General features: G+C 45.6%; 1 protein-coding gene across 1 annotated transcript; it reads left to right on the top strand.

The window, feature by feature from the left end:
* The first annotated feature begins 1,256 nt into the window (after positions 1-1,256).
* RCCD1 (RCC1 domain containing 1) lies at positions 1,257-11,499 on the top strand. The gene is made up of 8 exons (XM_083184115.1): positions 1,257-1,587; positions 6,623-6,841; positions 7,218-7,371; positions 7,451-7,572; positions 8,699-8,776; positions 8,859-9,002; positions 9,434-9,463; positions 11,332-11,499. Exons 1-8 carry the CDS (start codon positions 1,422-1,424, stop codon positions 11,466-11,468), a joined length of 1,050 nt encoding a protein of 349 aa, XP_083040241.1. The 5' UTR covers positions 1,257-1,421; the 3' UTR covers positions 11,469-11,499.
* The last annotated feature ends 11,671 nt before the right edge of the window (positions 11,500-23,170 follow it).

Raw genomic sequence — 23,170 nt, forward strand, 5'->3', positions numbered from 1 at the left:
CTGAAATCTATATTGCAGTGTAAAAATAATGCAGCCAGTATTTATCCTGCACAGAAACAAAATAACTCACACAAAAATCTCTCTGCACATGTTACATCAGCCCCACCTACAGTGCACATGGTTTTGCCCATATTGTACTGCGATCAGATCTGAATAAGGGCCAAAGTGTCTCATCCTGTATTACTACTATTTCTGCATAATGAACACATCTTTTAACCTACCGCCTTGTCTATGGACTGTTTAGTTTTGGTAAGCTGCTTTCAGGTGGAGGTTACAGCTGCTTCATCCACTCATTCGTCTTGAGAGAATGAATCAATGCAACAATTTTCTCATTAGTCATGTTTAACTGCAGAAACCGTTTTAAGGCTGGCAAGCCCTGTGTCCACCAGCAATCACCAGGTTCTTTAAGATGTGACTGCAGCTATATTTGTGTTAGAAAAATTAAACTAATGGTTCACAAACATCCTCAAAGCACCGTAACGGTCCAGATTTTAATCATCGACATCGGCTAGTGCATACACATGATGGCAGGGGGGTGCAGCATGGCTCTCGTTAACGATGTGCTCCATCGTCTGTGGAGCCGGTCGTTAATGACCCGCGGGAGCACGCATTGGTGGGTGCGTACACACTGGGCGATAAAATAAAGTATAGTATGTTAGATGTTTCTGGAAGGTGTGCTCAACCCTTTTAGTGGCTGAGAGAGATCCTCAAAATATCTGCTAAAAATGCCAGTGTCGCGCACAGCGACTGTTCTTTTAGTATACATAAATGCAAACACAGCCAAGTCAATTAGTTGAAGTTTAGTTAAATATTGCACCCAAAAAAAGAACAGCCAATGTGAGTGACGCTGGCATTTTTAATGAGGAACTCTTACAGCAATGTTGGCACTCAAAGGATTAATATTGGCCTGGATCTTTAACCTGAAAGATTTCTATTGTGTTAGCCATTACATGATATCACATTACATGTAGACCCACTCTATGTATGTTTACATGATTTCCTTGCACTTGAGTGGCTTTCCTTCAGGAGCTCTGCATTCCATCCGATTATTTATATTTTGATACCATGCTTATGTCTGCCTACAGCGCTTCCTGCACAAAAATATATAACCGCTTATTTGATTTATACTCTAAAATAGATCTGTAACTTCTGATTCTCATTAGCCCCATCTCCTGTAGATATTGCCTGTTTGTTTACGGAAAAAGTTACAGGCCACTGGTGTCTGGGTACTGCACAGTCCACACACATCAATGCTGCTGCTTCTCAGCGTGTCCACGACGTGGATTGTGCCTGCAGTAACCTCTGTGCTCAGTAGAGGGCGCGTGTAGACGAGATGATGTGCGCATGTACATGTATTTGCCGCTTTGTGACATAATCGAACCCGAGGATCCAGGGCCTCTGTGTGCTCTCCACAGTGCTACATGCGGTGGTTTGGTTTTGGGTATAGCGGGTTTGGGCAGCTCGGCCTCGGAGAAGGGGTGACTGTAAACCTGCCCAAACCGCTGCAACTTAACAAGGGTACAGCGGAGAGCAACAAGGAGATCTGCAGAGCGGCGCCGTCCTGGAGTTACTCTGCCGCCGTGACAGGTGCGACACCTTGCGGTCATGCTGTATATGACACTGATCTTTGAAGCCACTGGCAGGCTGTTGTGCCAGGAATCGGATGTTGTGCTGGGATGTGTACCTGCGCAGAAGCTGCCCGGCCGGCCACACGTTGCTGTAGTCCTAGGTTCCACTAATATAGAGCAAATCATTATTTAGATAATCGTTTAATTGTAGTGTAATGCTGCCCATACACTTGTGAGATATTGCATGCAATCATTCGATTTCGACCACATCTGGCCGATAAATCAAATGATTGTATGCATTTTTAAGGGACCATTCGACCCAATGCATGGGCACGCCATTAAATGTCGCGTCAATAGATGTGCTGCACATTTTTAACAACATGCGATCGTTCTAACGTAATCCGCAGGTGTTGGGCGGAGGGAACGATTTTGGTGGCGTGGAGTTTGGGGAGAGGGGGCCGGAGGGATTGCTGGTGGCATCAGAGAGGGCGGCGGAGTAACGTAGCGCTAGAAGTAGCGCTAGCGGAGGTCAGCGGTGGTGGCAGAATTGTTTAAAACACTGGGCAGCCCTCTGATTGGCTGAGCTCTCTCAGCCAATCAGAGGGCTGCCCAGTGTTTTAAACAATTCTGCCACCACCACTGACCCCCGACGCCCGCTAGCGCTACACTACAATGCCACCCTCTGCCTGCCCTCTTCCAGCACCTGATGTGCCATCTCAAGTTGGCAAGCGACATCGGGTGCTGAAAGGGGGCACTTTTTGCACCTCAAGATGCATCGGATTTGATGGTAGTATAAGTTAGTATCTGTAAATTTGTGCACTAATATATATATATATATATATATATATATATATATATATATATATATATATATATAAATAATGTGTTGTATATCTATGCCATCTAATTGTTTTTATTAACAAATACTTGCATAGTACTAGCTTGTTCTCTTTTTGCAATTGAAAACATAAGATTTGTATTTTGTTTATAGGCACCACACAACATATACAGTACAACAAGTCTTTGTTTCCCTTTTTGTTTAATTTTAGCTGAAGGGCTGTTTGCCTGCTCTGTCTTTCTGCTTTTTGGGTATTCCAAGCCACATTCTCGGCATTAGCATCACCATCAGGGCAGGTTGTGCTTTCATACAATGCTATGGATTGCATCCTCTTTGCTCTGTGTAGGCCAGTGCAGGGGGAAGAGGTGTTAATCCATTAATTTACTGTATAAAGATGTCATTTAATAAAACCTACATTGCTCAAATTGTTCACTTTCATGTCCTAAACTGGGTACATTGGGTGATATATCGTCATTGATATGGGCAATATCAATATAAATGATGTTGTGTGCATATCGCCCAGTGAGTATGTTCAATATCATTAACAACCCCAACCTGTTGTCGGTACATGCAGCTCAATATGAAAATATTGTCTGCCACTGTGGAGATAGGGGGAGGGGGGTGACATCATTGACCATTATCAACAGTGAGATCAGTCAACGTGTATGCACTATATGAGGGGTTCTCAAACTCAGTCCTCAGGACCCCACACAGTTCTTGTTTTCCAGGTCACCTGGCAGGTGCCTGACACAGGTGGCCGGCGCTCACTAACACTTTTTTAAATGATCCACAGGTGGAGCTAATTATTTAACTTGTTATTCTGTGAGGAGACATGCAAAACATGCACTGTGTGGGGTCCTGCGGACCGACTTGTGCACTATATTGTTCTCCCGCAGAACGATATTGGTGGCTGCAGATATCACTGTGTGTATCCAGCATTACATACTGCAAATATATATTCAATCCAGGAAGACAGGCACTCTCAAAGCATCCTTACGCCCACCGCAGTGCTCCAGGAATACTTGCCTACCTGACTCTCTCCATGCGGGAGAAAATGCTCTGTTCCTGGACTTCCCTGGTAATGTATGATTGCCATCACCTGTGGTGAAACACCTTTACCTAGCTCCCCACAGGTGATGGCAATCATACATTACCAGGGAAGTCCAGGAACAGAGCATTTTCTCCCGCATGGAGAGGGTCAGGGAGGGAAGTATGGCTTCCAGGTCAAGTAAATTTTATATCGCCTCCAGGAACCGGCACACATGGATTTTTTAGCAGCAATAAACACACTCAGATCACAGGTTATGTGCAATATATTATATATATATATATATATATATATATATATATAATTATACCCTCCATCACACCAATTCATTGTCTGATTTGTAAAGATACACACTTTTTAATTGGCCAGTTGACCTGTTAGTCTGGATATAACTGCTGAGCAGGCATTTCAGTTTTCCCTCCCGGCTGTGATAGAACAAGTTTTGGTACTTGTTTCCTAGCACGGCGCCAGCGATTTTAATTGCATTGATCGGGACCTAAAAAATCGCGTCGATCACATCGCATACAACCAAATCGCGATGCGATCGATGCGATTTTTACATTGGAATCAATGTAAAATGGTCCCTGAGACCCAGTTTTACATTGGGCCCAATGTAAAATACACCCTAGACCCCAATTTTTATTGCATACCCCCCCCCCCCCTGTCCTGACACTGAGGAAGCGGGATCACCGCGAAACGGCCGTTTGTCCATCGACATATCCATAAGTCAGAGAGGAGATACCAGTCCCACCTGACTTCTGAGACCCCTGAGGGAATTTCAGCTTCAGCACTTTGAAACCTAAAAAAGGATCCTGTGACAGTGCCGGTTGATCCATTTGGGTGGTGGTATGATCCCCTTTAAGGGGAACCAACATATCCCTGTTCATAAAACTACACTATCTAGCACCTGCTACTATAGTGATAGGAAATTTCTATGCAGAGATAAGTTAACGTGGGAGACCACAGTAGATTTATATAAAAAAAAAAAGTCCTGTTTTGTGATATAGAGATTGCTCCTGCTGCTCACTAAAAACTATTGCATAGGATTGTTCTATATAAATCACCTTTAATTCCTGGGACACAAAAGACGAGACACATCGCTCATCACCCACCAATGCCGAGAGCACATGGGAGAAAGCAGCATGTGGGGTAGTCCATATGTGTTACCAATCTAACCACTATTCAGGGGTGTAACTATAGCACCGCGGGGGGCGCTGTGCATGTGGGGGCGCCGGGGGCTGCGGTGCTATAGTTACCCCCCCCCCAATCCCCCGCAGACTTACGTATCTTGCTGGTCCAGGCAGCTCCGTTCTTCTGATGAGGACCACAACAAAATGGCCGCCCCCATATAGCAAACAGTTCTCTAAAATTGTCTGCAGTACGGGGGCGGCCATTTTGTGGTGGTCCTCAGCAGATGAACGGACGGAGCCGCCGGGACCAGCGCGATAGGTAAGACTGCGGGGGAGGGGGTTAGCATAGGCGGCAGGGCGACGGGGCGGCCGGGGGGTGCTCGACGGGGCGGCGGTGGGGGGTGGGTATGGGCGCCCCCCCCCCCTAACGGTGGGGGGGCGCCCAAAACGTAGCTACGCCACTGCCACTATTCTATTATCACTTTCTGGGCACACTCATCCACGATCGAAGTGACAACTCCCTGCAAGGGCATTAGCCAACCAGGGGGGTCCCTTCCCTAAAGTGGATAGAAGTAACCCACTTTTTTCTTATCCATATCTGCAACTGACGCACGGATAAAACAATCAATTGTGGGGATTGGTTAAACCAATCCATTAACGACAATCAGCAGCAGTCCCCGTGCAACAACCACCTTGCAGGGATATACTGACACATCTTTATCTAATCAGTATCTACTTTCCAGCTCTTACTATTTGTCTCCATTGTGGATTATCTCTCCCTCTCCTATGTATATTATGTGAAATAGAGCAGTATAATTCTTGAGACCACCAGATGGTAATACAATTACAAAGAAAATGATACTGTGCGTTTGCTGAAAAAATTTTTCCCCCCCCTTGTTTTCCCTTACACCAGGGGTACTCTGTCTTTTTTCAATGTCTTTTTTCAATATTTACAATATAGTAAAGGAAATTCGCAATCCACCCACCTAATAGAGGTGTCCTCTAAACAATTCTTTATTATTACCTATTATATCACTATCGCTAGATAGGCAGTCCTGCTTATATTGACTAAATAAATTGTCTCAAAATCTGCAGAATAACACTGCCAATCGTAGACGGGAGTTTACAAACATAAGGAATTGTGTGTACATGTTCTGTATGTCATGTATGTCTAATGTTATGTCCAAACTTACTATAAAAATTATTTTAAATGATTAAATAATTAAATGTTAAGTTTTAATTAAGCGTGCCCCCAAACAAAGAGAGTACTTTTTCTTTTTTCTTTCGCGATTTTAGCATTGACAGCTAATTTAACATTGATCCCTATGTAAAATCGCGTTTTTGATGGGGTTTTTTGTGTCAGTTTGTTGCTTTCATCACGTAGACTCCACTTGTTGATACCCTGGCTGAGCAGCAGCCAGATTTATATAAGCACCAAGAGGGCGGGGCTGAGTATGTCCTGTGCTTACTACCCGCACTGATCTACTGTTTATTGGAAGAGAAGCTTTTCATTAAAGCAGTGGATCCCAAACTGTGTGCCTAGGCTCCCTGGGGAGCCTCAGGACACTTAAATGGGTGCCTTGGGTTGGTGGTCCAGGATCAATTAAAATTATTTATGTTCAATGTAATAGACAAAGCACTACATAATTTAACCTAATATGACATAGAAAAATATTTTTTTTCATTTAATATTTTTTTCTAAGTTTCTGAATAAGAAACTTTTGGCCTAGGGGGGTGCCTTGAAAAAAATTCTGATACTCTAGGGTGCCGAGATTCAAAAAAGTTTGGGAGCCCCTGCATTAAAGTATCATTTTAAGGTGTCATCTCTTTTAACTGCCAATATCTGAATTGTGGTACCCAAACAGAAGCAACAATGTTGGTTTTATGGATCTTAATCGCTTTATATTCCGAACATATCTTAGCTTGCTTTTTCCAAGATAATAAAATGCTTACAATTGGTTTGCAGGGAATGGCTGCTCATCTGCAAGATGTTCTGGAACTAGAAGCTATTTATATTTTTCTTTGTCTTGTGCTGCAGCGGATGGGTCACTCATACTCTCGGGATTCATCGGTGGTTGCCCCCAGCAGTATCTCCATGTCCCTGACCTGGACTGTCGTGATGTCCTCCCGTCAGAGAAATACCTTCTTCTTCTAAGGAAGGATTGGGCAGAATGCTGGGATATTAACACAGTTGATGCTGAGGGAATGCTGCCAAAACCCATGTGGAAGATGGAGTTACCTGGGGGACATGATGCTGGTAAATACATTATATTCATCCACAACAACATGCGCGTCCCATCTCCTCCTACCTGATTTCATGAGATCTCTCTTACATACAGGATTATATTGATATATATGATCGAGGCCAGGAGTACATGTGTGAGTAACAGAGCCTAGGTAGGGGAAGCTCTTAAGTGTAGCAGCTCTCCTCACAGTGACTGCAGGAGAAGCCATTATAACAAAGTAGCATCCATTTTTTTCTTTCCAAGTTTTTTTAAGCTTTCTAAACGATAGGTTCCAGTTTGAAATAAAAAAAATCCTATACTTGTATCATAGTTTTTTGTTTTTACTATTGTAGAAATGTAGTATAAATAATGTATGAGAATTAACCATAATGTTTGTCATATTTACAGCTTTCCCATTGGTTGCCAAAGGACATGTATTCCCTCAGCCCCCATTCTTTAGGGAGCTGCCAGTCACAGTCCAGGCCCAGAAGATGGTACTGGGAAACGAGCATGCTGTGCTCCTGACGTCTGATTGGAAGGTGCTGACCTGGGGAGCGGGGAGGTATGACAGACACACCTGACCTCTTACAGACACTGACATGAGACAACCTGGTATTTTACTCTGCTCCTCTGATTACCAGACATGGCCAGCTTGGACATGAAGATGTGGAAGATGTATCGGATCCTCGGATAGTGGAAGCTTTACATGGCGTGCCAGTGGCTGAAGTGGCAGCAGGAGGATGGCATACAGCTTGCATCAGTGGTAAATGTAATCCCAATAAATACATATCTGATGTAATATATGAAATAAGTAACAATATGACACTAAATATGCAATCTAATACTTGTAATAATTTAGGATAGGGGACATTATAATGAACGTCCCATAATAAGAAATGATAAGGAAATAAAGTGACAGTCATGCAGTGCAAAGCTAGATTTAGGCTTTGGGATGCCCACGGGCACTTGGGGGCCCTAGTGTCTACAAATGGTATAGGGACATTAAGGAGAGAAAGAGCTAAGAGCATTATGATTAAAGTAAGACCAGTTCCAATCAAATAAATATGTATGTAAGGCCTTTACTGCAGATGTCACATGTGCAGAGAGAGTTACATTTGGGTGGGTTATTTTGTTTCTGTGCAGGGTAAATACTGGCTACTTTTTTTTTTACACTGCAATTTAGATTTCAGTTTGAAGTACACTCCCCTCTCAAATGTAACTTTCTCTGCACATGTTACATCTGCCCCACCTGCAGTGCACATGGTTTTGTCCATTAAAGGAGTTTGATTGCAAGTGAAGCAGAATCAGGCCCTATATGCGGAGGGTTACAGTGCGCCTAGTTAGTCAGATGTCCCGGAGATCAAATGTCAGCAGGTGAACCGCTTGAGGAAAGAAGCTTTTGAGACTTCGGGTAGACCTGGTGGGAACAGCCCTGAATCGTCTGCCTGATGGCAGCGGGTTAAACATGCCATGGCCAGGATGAAGTTGGTCCTTTTACCATCTTCGTAGCCCACCTTTTTTATTCTGGGCAGAGGAAAAGACAGTGGCATAACCCCCATAATGTCACAGACAACTAAGTGGCACCAATATTTGAAATGGGGAGTCCATACTTTTTATGTGGCCCACTAGTAGATATACCCTAGTGTCACCTGTGATCCCCAGACAATATTACCCTGTGGTAAGGAATACATTAATTTTGTATGTATGGTCCCCATCATGCCCATAATTCTTAAGCAAAAAAAAAAAAAAAAGATCGGCAAACGAATTACCCCTGTGGAGAGCTTGTCCATTATACACATATGGGCCAAGCTGTGCTCTGGATTTGTGCTTATTATCTGTAATATGAAATAAACTATGGTTTTGACAGAAAACATTATTGCCTCATCCAGAAGGTGGAGATATTTATTGCTGGGGATGGAATGAGTCTGGACAACTTGGACTTCCTTCGAGGACATTAGGGCGAGAACGTAAGCCCATTATTATTCCTTCCTGTGACTGTAAATGATTAGTACACAGCATGGTAATTAATGCGTTTTGTCCTTTGCTCAGGGATAGACTCAGAAAAGGAATCTGCCGCAGTTGGGGATAGTGAATTTATTTCAATACAGTCTTTCCCAGCTTTAATTGATTTACCACAAGAGACTGAAGCGTCAAAGATTAGCTGCGGATCCCGCCACACAGCCACTGTGACACGTAAGGACATGTATAAATACATACTTCCATATAGCAAACACTTTACTACTGGCTAACGGTCACTATTCTGTAATTATGTGCCTCTTGTGACATCTATTGCTATACAGTGGTGATACATTACTAGCATTGCGTGTAAGTACATTTTCTCATATGACTAAATTCAGATGTGAGCTGAAGACAAGACTATTAGAATAGTGATCTAACCAAACACACTTCCATCGCTCCTGTCATAATCTCACACAGGCAGCCATTTTGTGGCATTAGCTACTTTGCATGAGAATGCAGCATGTCATTTTATACCCAGATGTAACACTTACATATTGTAATGGGCACAGTTTTACTACAGTATAGATGATTTGTCTACAGTTGCTGTAGTTATGATGTGACTATTCCCTGCACGTGTTTATACACTTTCCTTTTTCTGGCTGCAGGGAGTGGTGAGCTGTATACGTGGGGATGGGGTAAGTGGGCAAATCCTGTATTTCCAATTTGAAAACACATCTTTGATTCTGAAAAACACCTTATAGCATGAAGGAATTTAGTCAGGAATGCAGAATGAGCAGTGTTACTAGAAGAGATTTAGCATATTTTACCAGCACCAGCAGCCGCCTGCCCTTAGTACATCATGCCCACTTTGCAGGCACTGGCAGGATAGTCGCTAGAGTAATGCCCCGTACACACGGTGCCATTTTAGCAATTATCGCCTGGGACCATATCCCTGTGCTCATATCCTCAGTGACCATATCCCTGTGCTCCTGTGACCAGCTGTTTCCCCATTCGGCTTCCCACGGCAGTGTCTGGTTGCTGACAAAAAAAGGGACACTGAGCAATATATTGCTCCGTGTGTACGGAGCTTAAAAGCAACAGTTTGTTTTGCAGAAAAGCTAGGCTGGGCATATTACCTGTGAATTAAACAAAGAACAGAATAGGGTTGTCGGAAGAGACATGGCTCTTGGGGATACGGTCACTAGGTCAACTCAATTAAGGTCGACATACATTGGGTCAGTCTATTTCAGGTGTCAACCTCTTTTGACTGTTGACATATGACCCATACCCGGCTCTTATATAGGAAATATTGGTACTTGTGTATTTGCAGGGCGCCCACTAAGCTATTTGCTTAGTGGGCTATTCTGCGTAGTGAAATCGAATCGCATTGCATGGCACATTTTCGTGCCATGTAATGCGATCTTATTAGTTAATTTACTCACTGCACCCTGGCCGAGGATCGCTTTGCATCGCATGCGATTTTGCGTGCAATGCGATTTAGCACAACACCCCCAGTGTACATGTCTATGCGATGCAATGGGATTTAGCACACCCCCACTATCCACATCACCCCGAAGCGTGGCGAGCGGATGCGGAACGCGTCCTCCCGACCTTTTCATACACCCACTATCCACGTCGGTGTGGAGTTGATTTAATAAAGTGTGGCGAGTGCAGCGAGCCCGAAGCATGGCAAGCGGACACGGAACACATGTAAAGTAATCCGTGTCGCCTCGCGGGGCTCGCCACGCTTCGGGCTCGGTGGCTCGCCACACTTTATAACATCGACTCCACGCCGACGTGGTTAGTGGGGGTATGAAAAGGTCGTGAGGGCGCGTAACCGCGTCCCCTCGCCACGCTTCGGGGTGACGTGGATAGTGGGGGTGTGCAAAATAGCACGCGATAAAATCGCATGGGTGCTTTTAAAATGAAGTACCATCACATCTCATCGAATGGGTGCTTATACAATGAAAAATCGCATCGCACCGCAAATGGCATGCCATGTGATGCGATGCGATCCGTGGGCAGGGGTGCACTAAAAATTAACTAAGGAAAATAGCATCGCATGCGATGCGATTTTCCTATGGTGCTGTACGTATTTCAATTAGGCGCCCTGCAAATACATAAGTACCGAAATATTTACTTTTCCGGTTTCTTAAGTTCTGTTTGCTAATAATATTATACATAAGCAGACAACAAACTGAACGGTCATGCTACTATGCACATAATCCCAGGTCCCACAGTTGTATGTTTTGAGGATCTAAACAAATCAAATAACTGAAGCTTTGTCAAATCTTGTTGCAAAATGGTTAACACTGCATGCATTTACCCACCCGGTAATATTGTGCTCAGGCATGGAGCCCTGTATTACATAGTAATAAGTAACTTGTGTCTCCCTGCACAAGGCATACATGCACATTTGTACGATCCAGTTCAGAGTAATGCACCATATGCCTGGGGTAGAGCTTTTGTAGTTTAACATGCACTACTTGGCTTTATTTCCAAATTATTATATAACTAATTATATATATTATATAACAAATTTGTTTCCTTCTCTGCCCAATAGGAAAATATGGTCAGCTTGGCCACGGGGACACAAGGAGCTTGGATCACCCAAAACGGGTTGAATTCTTTTCCCAGAATAATTTGTGTGTAAAAGATGTGACTTGTAGATATTGGAATACATATGTATCATGCATTTAGGAAACAAAATAATTAAAAGGATTAAATAAGAGATTGCTTTTGTATGGCCTTACGTTGTATTACACCAGCACTATAGGAAGGCTTAGTTGGGACTGGAACTGATGGAGGTTATAGCAGAGTAAGCTGCAGGGAGTCAGGCTGTGCTGAGAATGGTAAAGCACTGGTCTGGGAACAGGATATCACAGGAACAGGTCAAAGGATACTACTAGGCTGTAGTCACCATTGCACTGACAGATTGCTAGTCCAGATTTAACATATTTATAGTAAATGTAATTTATATAGCGCACTTTCTCCAACAGGACACAAGGCGCTTTACAGACATTAATAAGCAATGCACATAATACAGAGGATGTAGGTAGTAGTCACAGACAAAAGAAACCCTTGAGCACACAGTAAGAATAATGCAGGAGTGCTGCAGCATTTTGGATAATAACTTCCATGGGTTGTGTACTCCACCCTGACAAGGTACCAGCCATTTTAGGTGCTCTGCGTAGGATTACCCTGTGTGGAATAGATAAAAGAAATGACCCAAAATGGATGATTTCAGTGTATAGTTAATTCCATGTATTTTTCATCCCATCCACAAGTGCACCATAGACGAGCCATACAAGGACCCAATTCATATATTGGAAAGCAAATACTTGTGTGGTAGTATGATAAACCCTGCACAGAAACATCCACGTGACCCACATCCTGCCCGCAGAGAAATAATCTGAGGCAATCAACTGGGTGCACTGCATAGGTCAGCGCTGGCAGGGTGTGCAATCTGCGGAGGTACACATTACAGGAATAGCACATGGTGGGGTACCCCACCATGTGCTATTCCTGTAATGTGTACCTCCGCATGTATCCGCATGTACTCCGCATGGTACCCCACCATGTGCTATTCCTGTAATGTGTACCTCCGCAGATTGCACACCCTGCCAGCGCTGACCTATGCAGTGCACCCAGTTGATTGCCTCAGATTATTTCTCTGCGGGCAGGATGTGGGTCACGTGGATGTTTCTGTGCAGGGTTTATCATACTACCACACAAGTATTTGCTTTCCAATATATGAATTGGGTCCTTGTATGGCTCGTCTATGGTGCACTTGTGGATGGGATGAAATATGTACCCGCACCTTTGCAGGGAACTTCTGCTACATAGGCTGGCATTGGTGCTTCTCCTCACAGCTCCATGCGCACTTTGAGGGGTAGGCCTGGGGGCAGTCCTGGTGTTCTCAGCCATAGAGGTGGTGGGCCTGGTCCAGGTGTTCTCATGGCAAAGGTGAGTTGAGGCCACATGATGTTCCTGAGTTTTGTGGTTATAATGCAGTCCTTCAGAAGTATTGTTGGTTTGTTGTTTCCCTACTGGTTTTCTTCGGTTTAATGCCGGTATAAGCTGCTATTGATTTAAAGCTAACCCTAAGCTGTCCTAAGCTATACTGAATATATCAGCCTACAAAAACTTGTGTCCATTCTGAATTAACTGCCCCTCCCAATACACCTCCCCACCAGCAATAGGTGCTTATTAGACCTAACAAATGTAAGGTCAGTAACACTATCCTGGTATTTCTAAGTTTTTGACATAGCACAGATAAAACCACATTAACAGCTTTTTACAGTTTGCATGCGATATTCTGCAGTAGAAATCTGAAATATGATTACCCAGTTTAAATCAGTGCAAGCAGCTGGGGGGGGGGGGGGGGGGTGCATTTCAGGTGATGCTTTTGTTAGTAGTGCTCAAAAGCATCAACGAAACGAGATTGTAAACTTTACAAAAGGAGAGGAGGAGTCAGCATCTCCAAAATCCCTTCTGTTAGTAAAGGACAACAGCAAGAATATTTTTGGAGTGCGCAAGCCAAATAAAAGAATATTAATTTTAATGGATTGTGCATTTTTATTGTGAATACGTCCATCAATGAATACATAAAGATTAGCTCCAGAATTAATTCTGATTGTATTAATTATCGATCTGGGTGGTACCATATGTATATTGGAACTATAAAGGGATTTTTGTAAGAACTTACCGTTCGAATCCCTTTCTCTGATATGGTCCTGGTGACACAGCTCAACACTGGGATGTAGGAGGGTCCGAAGGAGCCAGGCACCTATCCTTAAGCTTTTAGAGGGTAGGCTCCTCCCCTACTGCATCCCGGACTCTTCAGTTCAGTTTCAAAGCCACTGAAATACATTAACTCAGTACAAACGCTTGCACATATTATATGCACATTTTATAACAATAACTGTTAACTTTAACCATTTTAACATGAACATCATGAAACTTCTGGCATACTTACTGAGCGTAAGGGAGGGATCGCTGTGTCACCAGGACCATATCAGAGAAAGGGATTTGAACGGTAAGTTCTTACAAAAATCCCTTTTTCTCTTTCAATGGTCCTGGTGACACAGCTCAACACTGGGACGTTCCAGAGCCGGTCCTTTGGGTGGGTACGCTCAGGTCTGCAGCTCTCAGCACTGCTCGCCCGAATGATGCGTCCTCCGACGCGAACTCATGGAATCTATAGAATTTGGCAAAGGTATGAACAGATGACCAAGTGGCAGCCCTGCAAACCTGCTCAGCTGTTGCCCCATGTCGAACCGCCCAAGAGGTGGCAACTGACCTGGTGGTATGCGCATTTATTCTGGCCGGTACAGGCCTTCCCACTTTGGTGTATGCAAAAGCTATCACAGATTGCAACCACCTAGCAATAGTCTGCTTAGATGCAGGCCAACCAATTTTATGTATGTCATACAACACCAACAAGGTGTCAGTCTTTCTGACACTCTTTACTCTGTCCACATAAATGCGTAAAGCACGCACAACATCCAAATTCCTCAACTTGTCCCTTTTCTTAGAACCCTCTGGGGGTTGAAACACAGGTAGAATTATCTCCTGATTTAAATGGAAGGCAGAGACTACCTTCGGCAAAAACTGAGGCACTGTCCGAAGAACTGCCCTGTCGTCATGAAAAATTAAGAAAGGTGATTTGCATGACAAAGCTCCTAACTCTGACACCCTCTTAGCTGATGCCACTGCCAACAAGAACACCAGCTTCCATGTGAGAAACTTAAGGTCCGCCGACCTCAAAGGTTCAAAGGGTGCCTTCTGAAGGCATTCCAAGACCAGTGACAAATCCCAAGGCGCCACTGGTTGTTTGTATGGAGGTTTCAACCTAGATACCCCCTGTAAAAAAAGTCTGAATTTCCGGTAAAATGGCTATCCTTTTCTGGAAATAGATGGACAAGGGCGAGATCTGTACCTTCAATGACTGAAGGCTTAGGCCCGATGAGAAACCATCTTGTAAAAATTCCATCATTTTAGATAACTTAAAACGAGATGTGTGTGACTTCCGTCTCTCGCACCATCGAATGTAAGTTTTCCAGACTCTATAATAATTTGCAGAGGATACAGATTTCCTGGCTTTAATCATAGTGTGAACCACTGCGTCAGAAAAACCTTTACTTTTCAAAATGGCGGTCTCAATGGCCAGGCCGTCAAAATTAATCGAGCTGAATCCAGGTGAATGAATGGGCCTTGTCTTAGAAGGTCTGGCCTCAGAGGTAGACGCCACGAGTCCACAGACAACCTCTGAAGCCTCGAGTACCAGGACCTCCTTGGCCAATCTGGGGCCACTAGGATCACCGGAACCGCCTGCGCCTGTATTTTCTTTAAAAGTCTCGCCAGCATTGGTACTGGTGGAAAGGCATAAAGGAGATTCCCCTCCCAGGGGATAGTCATGGCATCCACCGCCTCCGCTAGTGGATCCCTTGTTCTGGCATAGAACCTGGGCACTTGGTGGTTGAACCTGGATGCCATCAGGTCCACATCCGGGGTTCCCCACTTCAAAGTGATCTGCTGAAACACCTGAGGGTTTAAGCTCCATTCCCCTTCCTTGAGCTCTTCCCTGCTCAGGAAGTCGGCCTCTATATTCTCCACTCCTGGTATGAATATAGCTGATACAGCTGGAACATTCTGTTCCGCCCACCGGAAGATTCTGGACACCTCCCACATGGCCAATTTGCTGCGTGTACCTCCCTGGTGATTCAGATACGCCACAGCTGTGGCATTGTCGGTCTGAATCCTTAAAGGGAGGTTCTGTAACCTGTCTCCCGCCAAGGAAATCACTTTCCAGACAGCCCTCAGCTCCAAGATGTTGATCGGTAGAGCCGACTCCTCTGTAGTCCACAAGCCCTGCAGCCTGAGGTCCAAGACTACTGCCCCCCAGCCCCTGAGGCTGGCGTCGGTAGTAACTACTAGCCAGTTCCAGGTCTGCAATGACCGACCCCATTGAAGGGAGTCCACTTCTGTCCACCATTTCAAGGAGTCTCGAGTGTCCGAAGACAGCACTATCAGCTCCGACTTCATGGTCTGTGTGTTTCCTGACCAAGCCGTCAAGATGTTCCATTGGAACACCCGAGAGTGGAACCTGGCAAATTGCAGCGTCTCGAATGACGCCACCATTTTCCCCAGCAGCTTCAGGCACCTCCATACAGAAATGCTCCGAGCGCTGAGAATCTCCTGGACTAAGGCGACCAGATCCCTGGCCTTTGCCTCCGGGAGAAATACCCGATGGAGATGGGTATCCAGAATAACTCCCAAGAATTGGAGCCTCTGTGATGGTACCAACTGAGATTTTTGCAAGTTTAAAATCCAGCCGTGAGCCTGCAAAAAACTGATGGCTTCTGCCAAATGACTCTGAAGCATGGCTGCTGACTCTGCTTTGAACAGCAGGTCGTCCAAATAAGGTATCACTGTGATTCCCCTGAGCCTCAGCACAGCCGCCATTACTGACATTATTTTTGTGAATACCCTTGGCGCGGTGGCCAGACCAAAGGGCAACGCCTGGAACTGTAAATGCAGGTCTCCTATTGCAAACCTCAACAAGGCCTGATGTTCTGGGTGTATAGGAACATGCAGATATGCGTCCTGGACATCCATGGACGCCAAAAATTCTCCCTGGTCTAGGCTCAGGAGCACTGACCGTAGAGACTCCATTTTGAAATGGTCTACCCATAAATGGACATTTAGAGACTTCAAATTTAGTATTGGTCAGAAAGACCCGTCTGGTTTGGGCACCAGAAACAGTGGAATAAAAGCCTTTCTTCCACTCTGCCCTGGGAACCAGAGTAACCACCCCCTTCTCTAACAGGGAGTGAGCTGCTCTCACAAGAGCTGTACGAAGCCGAGCTTCCTTTGGCAAAGATGTGGGGATAAATCTTTTCGGAGGCAGACCTCTGAAAGGAATTTTGTAGCCCTGGGCTATAATGTCTAACACCCAGGCATCCTGGTCTAGAGAAGCCCATGCGTCCCTGAAATGTGAGAGACGCCCCCCCACCTTTATCACTGCCGGGCAAATCCCCTGACAGTCATGCGGAGGGTTTGTCCTCCCCTTTGGTGACAGGCTTCTTGTGAAAGGAGCCAAACTTGGACTTCGGGGCCTTGCCCCTAGACGACTGAAACTTTCCCCTAAAGGACTGTCCTCGAAAGGACGCACCACCTCTAGGGGAGGGCCGAAAGGACGACCTAAAGGCAGAAAATCTGGATGTCTGCTTAGCTGTGGGGGCCGGCAGAAATGTACTTTTGCCGCCCGTGGCTTGTTTAATGATTTCCTCTAATTCTGATCCAAATAATAACTTTCCTTTGAAAGCTAAAGTTTCTAAGGCCTTCTTAGACTCATTGTCTGCTTCCCAGGCCTTAAGCCAGAGCACTCTCCTGGCATTAATAGACACTGTGGACACTCTGGTTGCCATTTTGAGTGCTTCCTCCTCTGGTTGCCATTTTGAGTGCTTCCTCCTCTGCTTCCAACACATACTCCGCAGCCGCCTTAAGTTTTTCTGCAAGCAGCAATACACCAGGGTCAGCCTGTAGCATGGTGCACAACTCATTAGCCCACTCAATCATGGCCTTAGAGACCCAGGCTGAAGCAATAAGAGGACGTAGGGTGAATCCCACCCCCTCAAATATAGCCTTGAGGTTACCCTCCAGCTTTTTGTCCACCGGATCTTTGAAAGCTGCCCCGCCTTGCACTGGTAATACAGTAGCCTTAGACAAACGTGCCACAGATGCATCCACAACTGGCACTTTTTTCCCAGAGCTCCGCATGAGACTCTGGCATGGGGTACAGACTGAGGAATCTCTTAGGCATCTACAGCCTCTTATCAGGGGTTTTCCAAGCCCCTTCCAACAATTCCTGTAAACCTTCATCCGAAGGAAAAGTAACAGCCTCCTTACGCTGTCGCTTAAACACACCTTTAGCAGGAGTCTTATCCTCCACTGAAAGTTTCAAAGCCTGTTTCACAGCTACAATAAGATCCTCTACCCCTGCAGAAGAGGTATCTTCCAAATCATCACCCTGATCCCAGGGGATGTCAGTATACGCTCCCTCCTCCTCATCTACCAATGTAGGCATAGCATAAGACCTTTTAGGGGTCCCTGCAACATCAACATCAATCTTGTCTAGTATCTAACTAAACCTGTTGATCCCCCTTGCAGTATCCTGCATCACCTAAATAAAGGCAGGATCTGCCTGGGTAAGAGGCAAGGAGCCAGAGGACTGCTGAGATGATGGCATAGGTCTCTGAGATTCTACCAAGACATCACTCTGTCTGTCCAGTAACTGCACCAAAGCGTTCACTGACCTGCCCAGGGCACTAGCCCACGCGGGTTCAATCTGCTCTGCCCTCTGAGGTTCACTCCCCATGGGTCTCACAGCAGCGCAAGTATTACATAAGCCCCCCTTGGCCATCTGCTCAGGGACAAATTTTTGTGTACACACATTACAAGCGCTCAGTGCAATAAGGGCTCCCTCCCCCAAAACCACAGCATGTTGCTCAGACATGATGAAAAGTGAACTACACAGTGCATACAATGTACAAGCTATTATACAGTTTCAATGCACCCAGTCACTTAGCTGTCTGTCGGTTTCAGATGCGGGGAAACGATGCCCAGGAAATCCAAACACTCTGCCAGGATCTGTAAGCCAGCTCAGCTCCGCTGCAAGCGTTCTGAAAGGCGCCAAACACAGAGTGAGGGAAGAGACCAAAGTCCCTGCTGCTGCGGGGTCCGTGACTTTTGGCGCCAACCACCCCCAGTCAGCCGCTCCCTTGGTAGGATTTCCTAGTTCCAGTATCTCCCCCTCAGCTGGGGACCACTTGGAACATGCCTGTAACAACACTGCTGTCCTCTCATATAGGAGCTCAGTGTGTAAGCTCCGCAGAAAATGGCCGCCGCCATCACGGAGCGCCTGTCCCCCATGATCCCCACCTAAACGTGAAGCCGGTTTCAGGACACTACGGAGCCCAGGCAGCTTCTTAAAAGAAGCTGTAAGCGCTGCACAGAGAGGCCAGACAGCGTCTCCCTTGTGCACAGTGAGCTGACAGGACGCGCTTCTGTCAGTTCCTGCTGCGCTATCAGTGTGAGGATTCACTATGAGAATCCTCACACTGTGCCTACCTAGCTAGAGTAAAATTAATAAAACAATAAAATTCCCCTAACTACTCTAATTCTTCAGCTGCTCCTGCAGCCCTTTAGAATAGCACCCACTCCAGTGGGCACCTAACACGAACTGAAGAGTCCGGGATGCAGTAGGGGAGGAGCCTACCCTCTAAAAGCTTTAGGATAGGTGCCTGGCTCCTTCGGACCCTCCTACATCCCAGTGTTGAGCTGTGTCACCAGGACCATTGAAAGAGAAAATATATATATATATTTAGACTATATCCGGTCGGGGCCGGGGATGGTCGCACACACGCGAGCTCCCATCCACCGGAGCTTACATCCCCGGCCCCCAGAGCAGCGTGGAGATGCAGACGAGGGAGGTTGGAGGGGGTGATGGAAGGTGGATCTGGCGGCAGCTACCGGCTTCCGACGGCACGGTCACGGTGTCCACCCTCCCGGCCGGGACGAGCGCACCGCCATGGCCCGGCACGACCGATACACAGCAGCGTGCCTGGAAGACTTCGATTGCGAGGATAGTGTCAGGGAAAGCTAATCGATCACAGACGGACCAAAAATACCGACTGGTAAATCCAGTGTCTGTCCACTCACTGTCCTCTCACTTACCACCCATGACCTCCTTGCAGGAGGGTGCCTGGAGGAAGCCGGAAGGGAATGCGGCACTGGAGGAAGCCGGAAGGTAATGCGGCACTGGACACGGCCGCCGCCGAAGACACCCGCGGCACGGAGCTGGCCCCCGGGAAGACACCGGTGGCTCAGGGCTCAGGAGGGAGGACCTGGCGGCATGATCTCGAAGACGGCTTCTGTGTGATACTGTAATGTCCCTGCTTATATTGTCACCTACCTGGCTGCCGCAGCGACCAGTGGCGCCGCTGATGGCTGCCTAGGCGCTGTGCAGCCTGGTGGGTATATGTTCTCTGTGTGACACTGTACTGTCCCTGCTTATATGGTCACCTACCTGGCTGCTGCAGCGACCAGTGGCGCCGCTGATGGCTGCCTAAGCGCTGTGCAGCTTGGCGGGTATATATTCTGTGTGATACTGTTATGTCCCTGCTATACAGCTGTGCTACTCGGCGAGCATGTGTTGCCAGCATGAAATGTGTCAACGTAACCTATGTAATGCCTCCCCCCCCCCCCCTTCATCCCTGCTTGATGCTGCACTGTATATCCACAACAAATTCCGAGTGTGCGCAAGCACACCTGGCCAATAAAGTTGATTCTATATATTATAGTTCCAGGGGCTGATCCATAAAATCAACCAAGCGTGCACACTCCAAAATTCCAGCAGTGACAATTTATTATATTCAATACATCACCAATGTGATATCAGTCAGGCAGTCGATGTTTCAGACCAAAGATAGTCCTTTTTCAAGACGGCATCTGGGACAGCCAAACAACGCCACAGCAATGTCTCTTGCATTGCTGTGGCTTTGTTTGGCTGTCCCAGATGCCGCCTTCATAAATAAGCTGCTCCAATTGGGGGACATCCCGTTGGGCAGCTTTTTGTGCGGTGTGGATGTGTCTAGCTTGTATACGGTTATACCGAATACAGAAGGTATACTTGCGGTTAGACATTTGCTTACAGGCAATCCCCATTATGGAGTACCATCCATTGATTTGATGTGTAAGCTCCTTCTCTTACTGCCGGCACATAACTATTTCATTCATGATGTGAAGTTTTACCTGCAACGATCCGGCTGTGCGATTGGGTCAAATATGGCCCCACCGTATGCCAATTTTTTTTGATGATCCCTATGTATCTGGTATGATTTTCTTTTATACCAGATACATAGATGATATATTCCTGATCTGGACAGGAACTGAGCAGTAGTTTGTTGATTTTGTGTGTCAACATATCGACATCTCCACTTAAATTTACATTTAATGTCAGTGCGGTGAAGGTGCCACCAATCTAATTTGGAAAGAGACTGAGCGCAATACCATACTCCACTGTACAAGTTTCCATCCACAACCACTAAAATTTGGGCTCCCATTCTTAGTTTGTTTGAGCTTGCCGTATTTGCAGTGATCCCAAGGCGGCAGAAGAACAAATTGAGATTATGATTGGCAATTTCCTGGTACGTGGATATGATTTGCAGTTATTACAACAAGCTAAAACTAGAGCTATGGCTATTCCTAGAGGCTCCTTGTTGAAATCTAAAGAAAAGAACAATGATTCTACCAGATCAAAGATGCCGTGGATTAACCATTTCAGTACTAGTAGTAATTCTATATGCAGGGTTGCCAAAAGACATTGGCCGATCCTTTCTTCCGATAGGGATTTGAATCTGACTAAGGTGGACCTTATGCCTTGCTATACGCGGGGTAAAAATATTAGGGACTGGGTCGTCCGGACGGACGTCACACCCCGCACAGATAGGGCTCCTGATAGTACCTTTTTGGGGAGTTTTAGATGTCTGAACTGCATTACATGCAGAAACCTGACAGTGGGTGATAGTTTCTCTCATCCATTCAGTGGTAAACGTCATAAGATCAGATTTAAGGTGACATGTACTACACGTTTCATTGTATATCTAATTTCCTGCCCGTGTGGCCTTCATTATGTTGGCAAGACGGACAGGACTTTCCGTGAGAGGATGGCTGGGCATCGCATAGCAATATCCATACTTCCCTTGCAAGCAGTACTAGTGATTAGCCTGTGGCAAGTCACTTTGCACAGGCTGGTCACAGTATGGCTAACTTAAAATATATTATTATTGATCTTGTTCCCCAAAAAACTAAGAGGTGGTAATCGCTCCCTTACACTGCTTCGTTGTGAGTCCCGGTGGATTCACCGTCTGTTGACGATGATACCACATGGACTCAATGATCATTTGGGTTTACATGCATTTTTGTAGGTGGGTTCTGCTCCTTGTGTGATGTTCTATATGATATATTTATGAATCGGACACAGATGCTTTCAGTCTGTATATTTTTGATATATTGTAATAATTATATTATGATTGATGGTATGTGTATTTCCTTATTATCGTCATGTGTATAATGATGTTGTGTATTTTGTATTATATGCCATATGATATTTTGATGCAACTATGTTGGTGCTGTTCTCACTTTGTCTCCTTCCACCAGACTTGGTTTAAACACGCTGGAGGGCTTGCGTTGACTGGCGCTCCAAGTCCCGTGTCTAGATATGACATCATTGTCCAGCATCGGGTGTCATGGTGATTGAGTACATTTGTTTGAGCAGGTTACCATGGCGCCTGGAGGCTGGTGTGGCGTCGCTTGATGACGTGGTGCAGGGATATAAAGTGAGTGTATGTTGTTTGTCATTGTGCCTGATGACGATTTTCCATTAAATCGAAACGTTGCTGTCTACTCCTGCATACATGAGTCTTTTGTCCTGAACCAGGTGCTGCTGTTACTGCGTTCGCGCAGTTGGATAGATAGAAATAGATAGATATAGATATATAGATAAATAAATAAATGTCATGGATATGGAGACTTTTATATTTGAACGAGTGGGATTCCCAACTAAACCCCTAGAGAGTAGACCGTGAGGATTACTATTTTTAACCCAAAAGCTACTGTAGGGGTTTTATCAGTTTGTCAACGTAGCTACTGTAAATATTTCTGAAACAGTGAGTGTGTTTAGGTGTCACATACTGAGGCCAACAGGTGATGGTTGGGATTGTTTTGTAGCCACATGACTTTGGTTCATGGTGAACAATGTGTGTGCATCAGATTACTCCAGGAGAATATAGGAGATCGTCTGCCAAACAACTGACCACTCAGCAAAAATTAGAAAAGTGATTGCATTGAAACAAAACTCATGTGCATGCTTGGAACCTTTGTCTTAAAAAAATAAAAATTAAGGGGCTCACTAGGCAGCGAACGACCGCTGCCTAGCGAGCTGAGCAAGCTGTCAGCACCAGTGTTCTCCAGTCAGAGACCACTGGTGCTGACTAAATTTATGGTCCCTCCTCATTCTACCAGGGATAGCAACGTGCGGGGCTGCGCCGCTAGTGCCCCTAACCACGGATCGATTAGGGTAATTTCTAAGCATTATATTCAGATCGCTTAGAACAGGGCTGGGCAATTGCGGCCCTCCAGATGTTGAGGAACTACACATCCCAGCATGCCTTGCATCAGTTTCAGCATGGCCACATAGCAAAGCATCCTGGGATGTGTAGTTCAACATCTGGAGGGCAGCAATTGCCCAGCCCTGGCTTAGAAAATGGCTAAAAATCTAAACCAGGATAAGTCCATATTGGTAGGCTCAGTGAAAACAAAGTACAGGCAGACTGGTA

This window comes from Crinia signifera, chromosome 4 (assembly GCF_055691185.1).
Source record: "Crinia signifera chromosome 4, ASM5569118v1, whole genome shotgun sequence".
Taxonomy (NCBI): domain Eukaryota; kingdom Metazoa; phylum Chordata; class Amphibia; order Anura; family Myobatrachidae; genus Crinia; species Crinia signifera.

What these genes read in the sequence shown, in the direction of transcription:
- RCCD1 (XM_083184115.1), top strand. Translation starts at nt 1,422, where the DNA reads ATGCGGTGGTTTGGTTTTGGGTATAGCGGGTTTGGGCAGCTCGGCCTC. An exon ending in CTGACCTGGGGAGCGGGGAG is followed by an intron (nt 7,372 to 7,450) that starts GTATGACAGACA and finishes TCTGATTACCAG; the next exon opens with ACATGGCCAGCTTGGACATG. An exon ending in GCTGTATACGTGGGGATGGG is followed by an intron (nt 9,464 to 11,331) that starts GTAAGTGGGCAA and finishes TCTGCCCAATAG; the next exon opens with GAAAATATGGTCAGCTTGGC.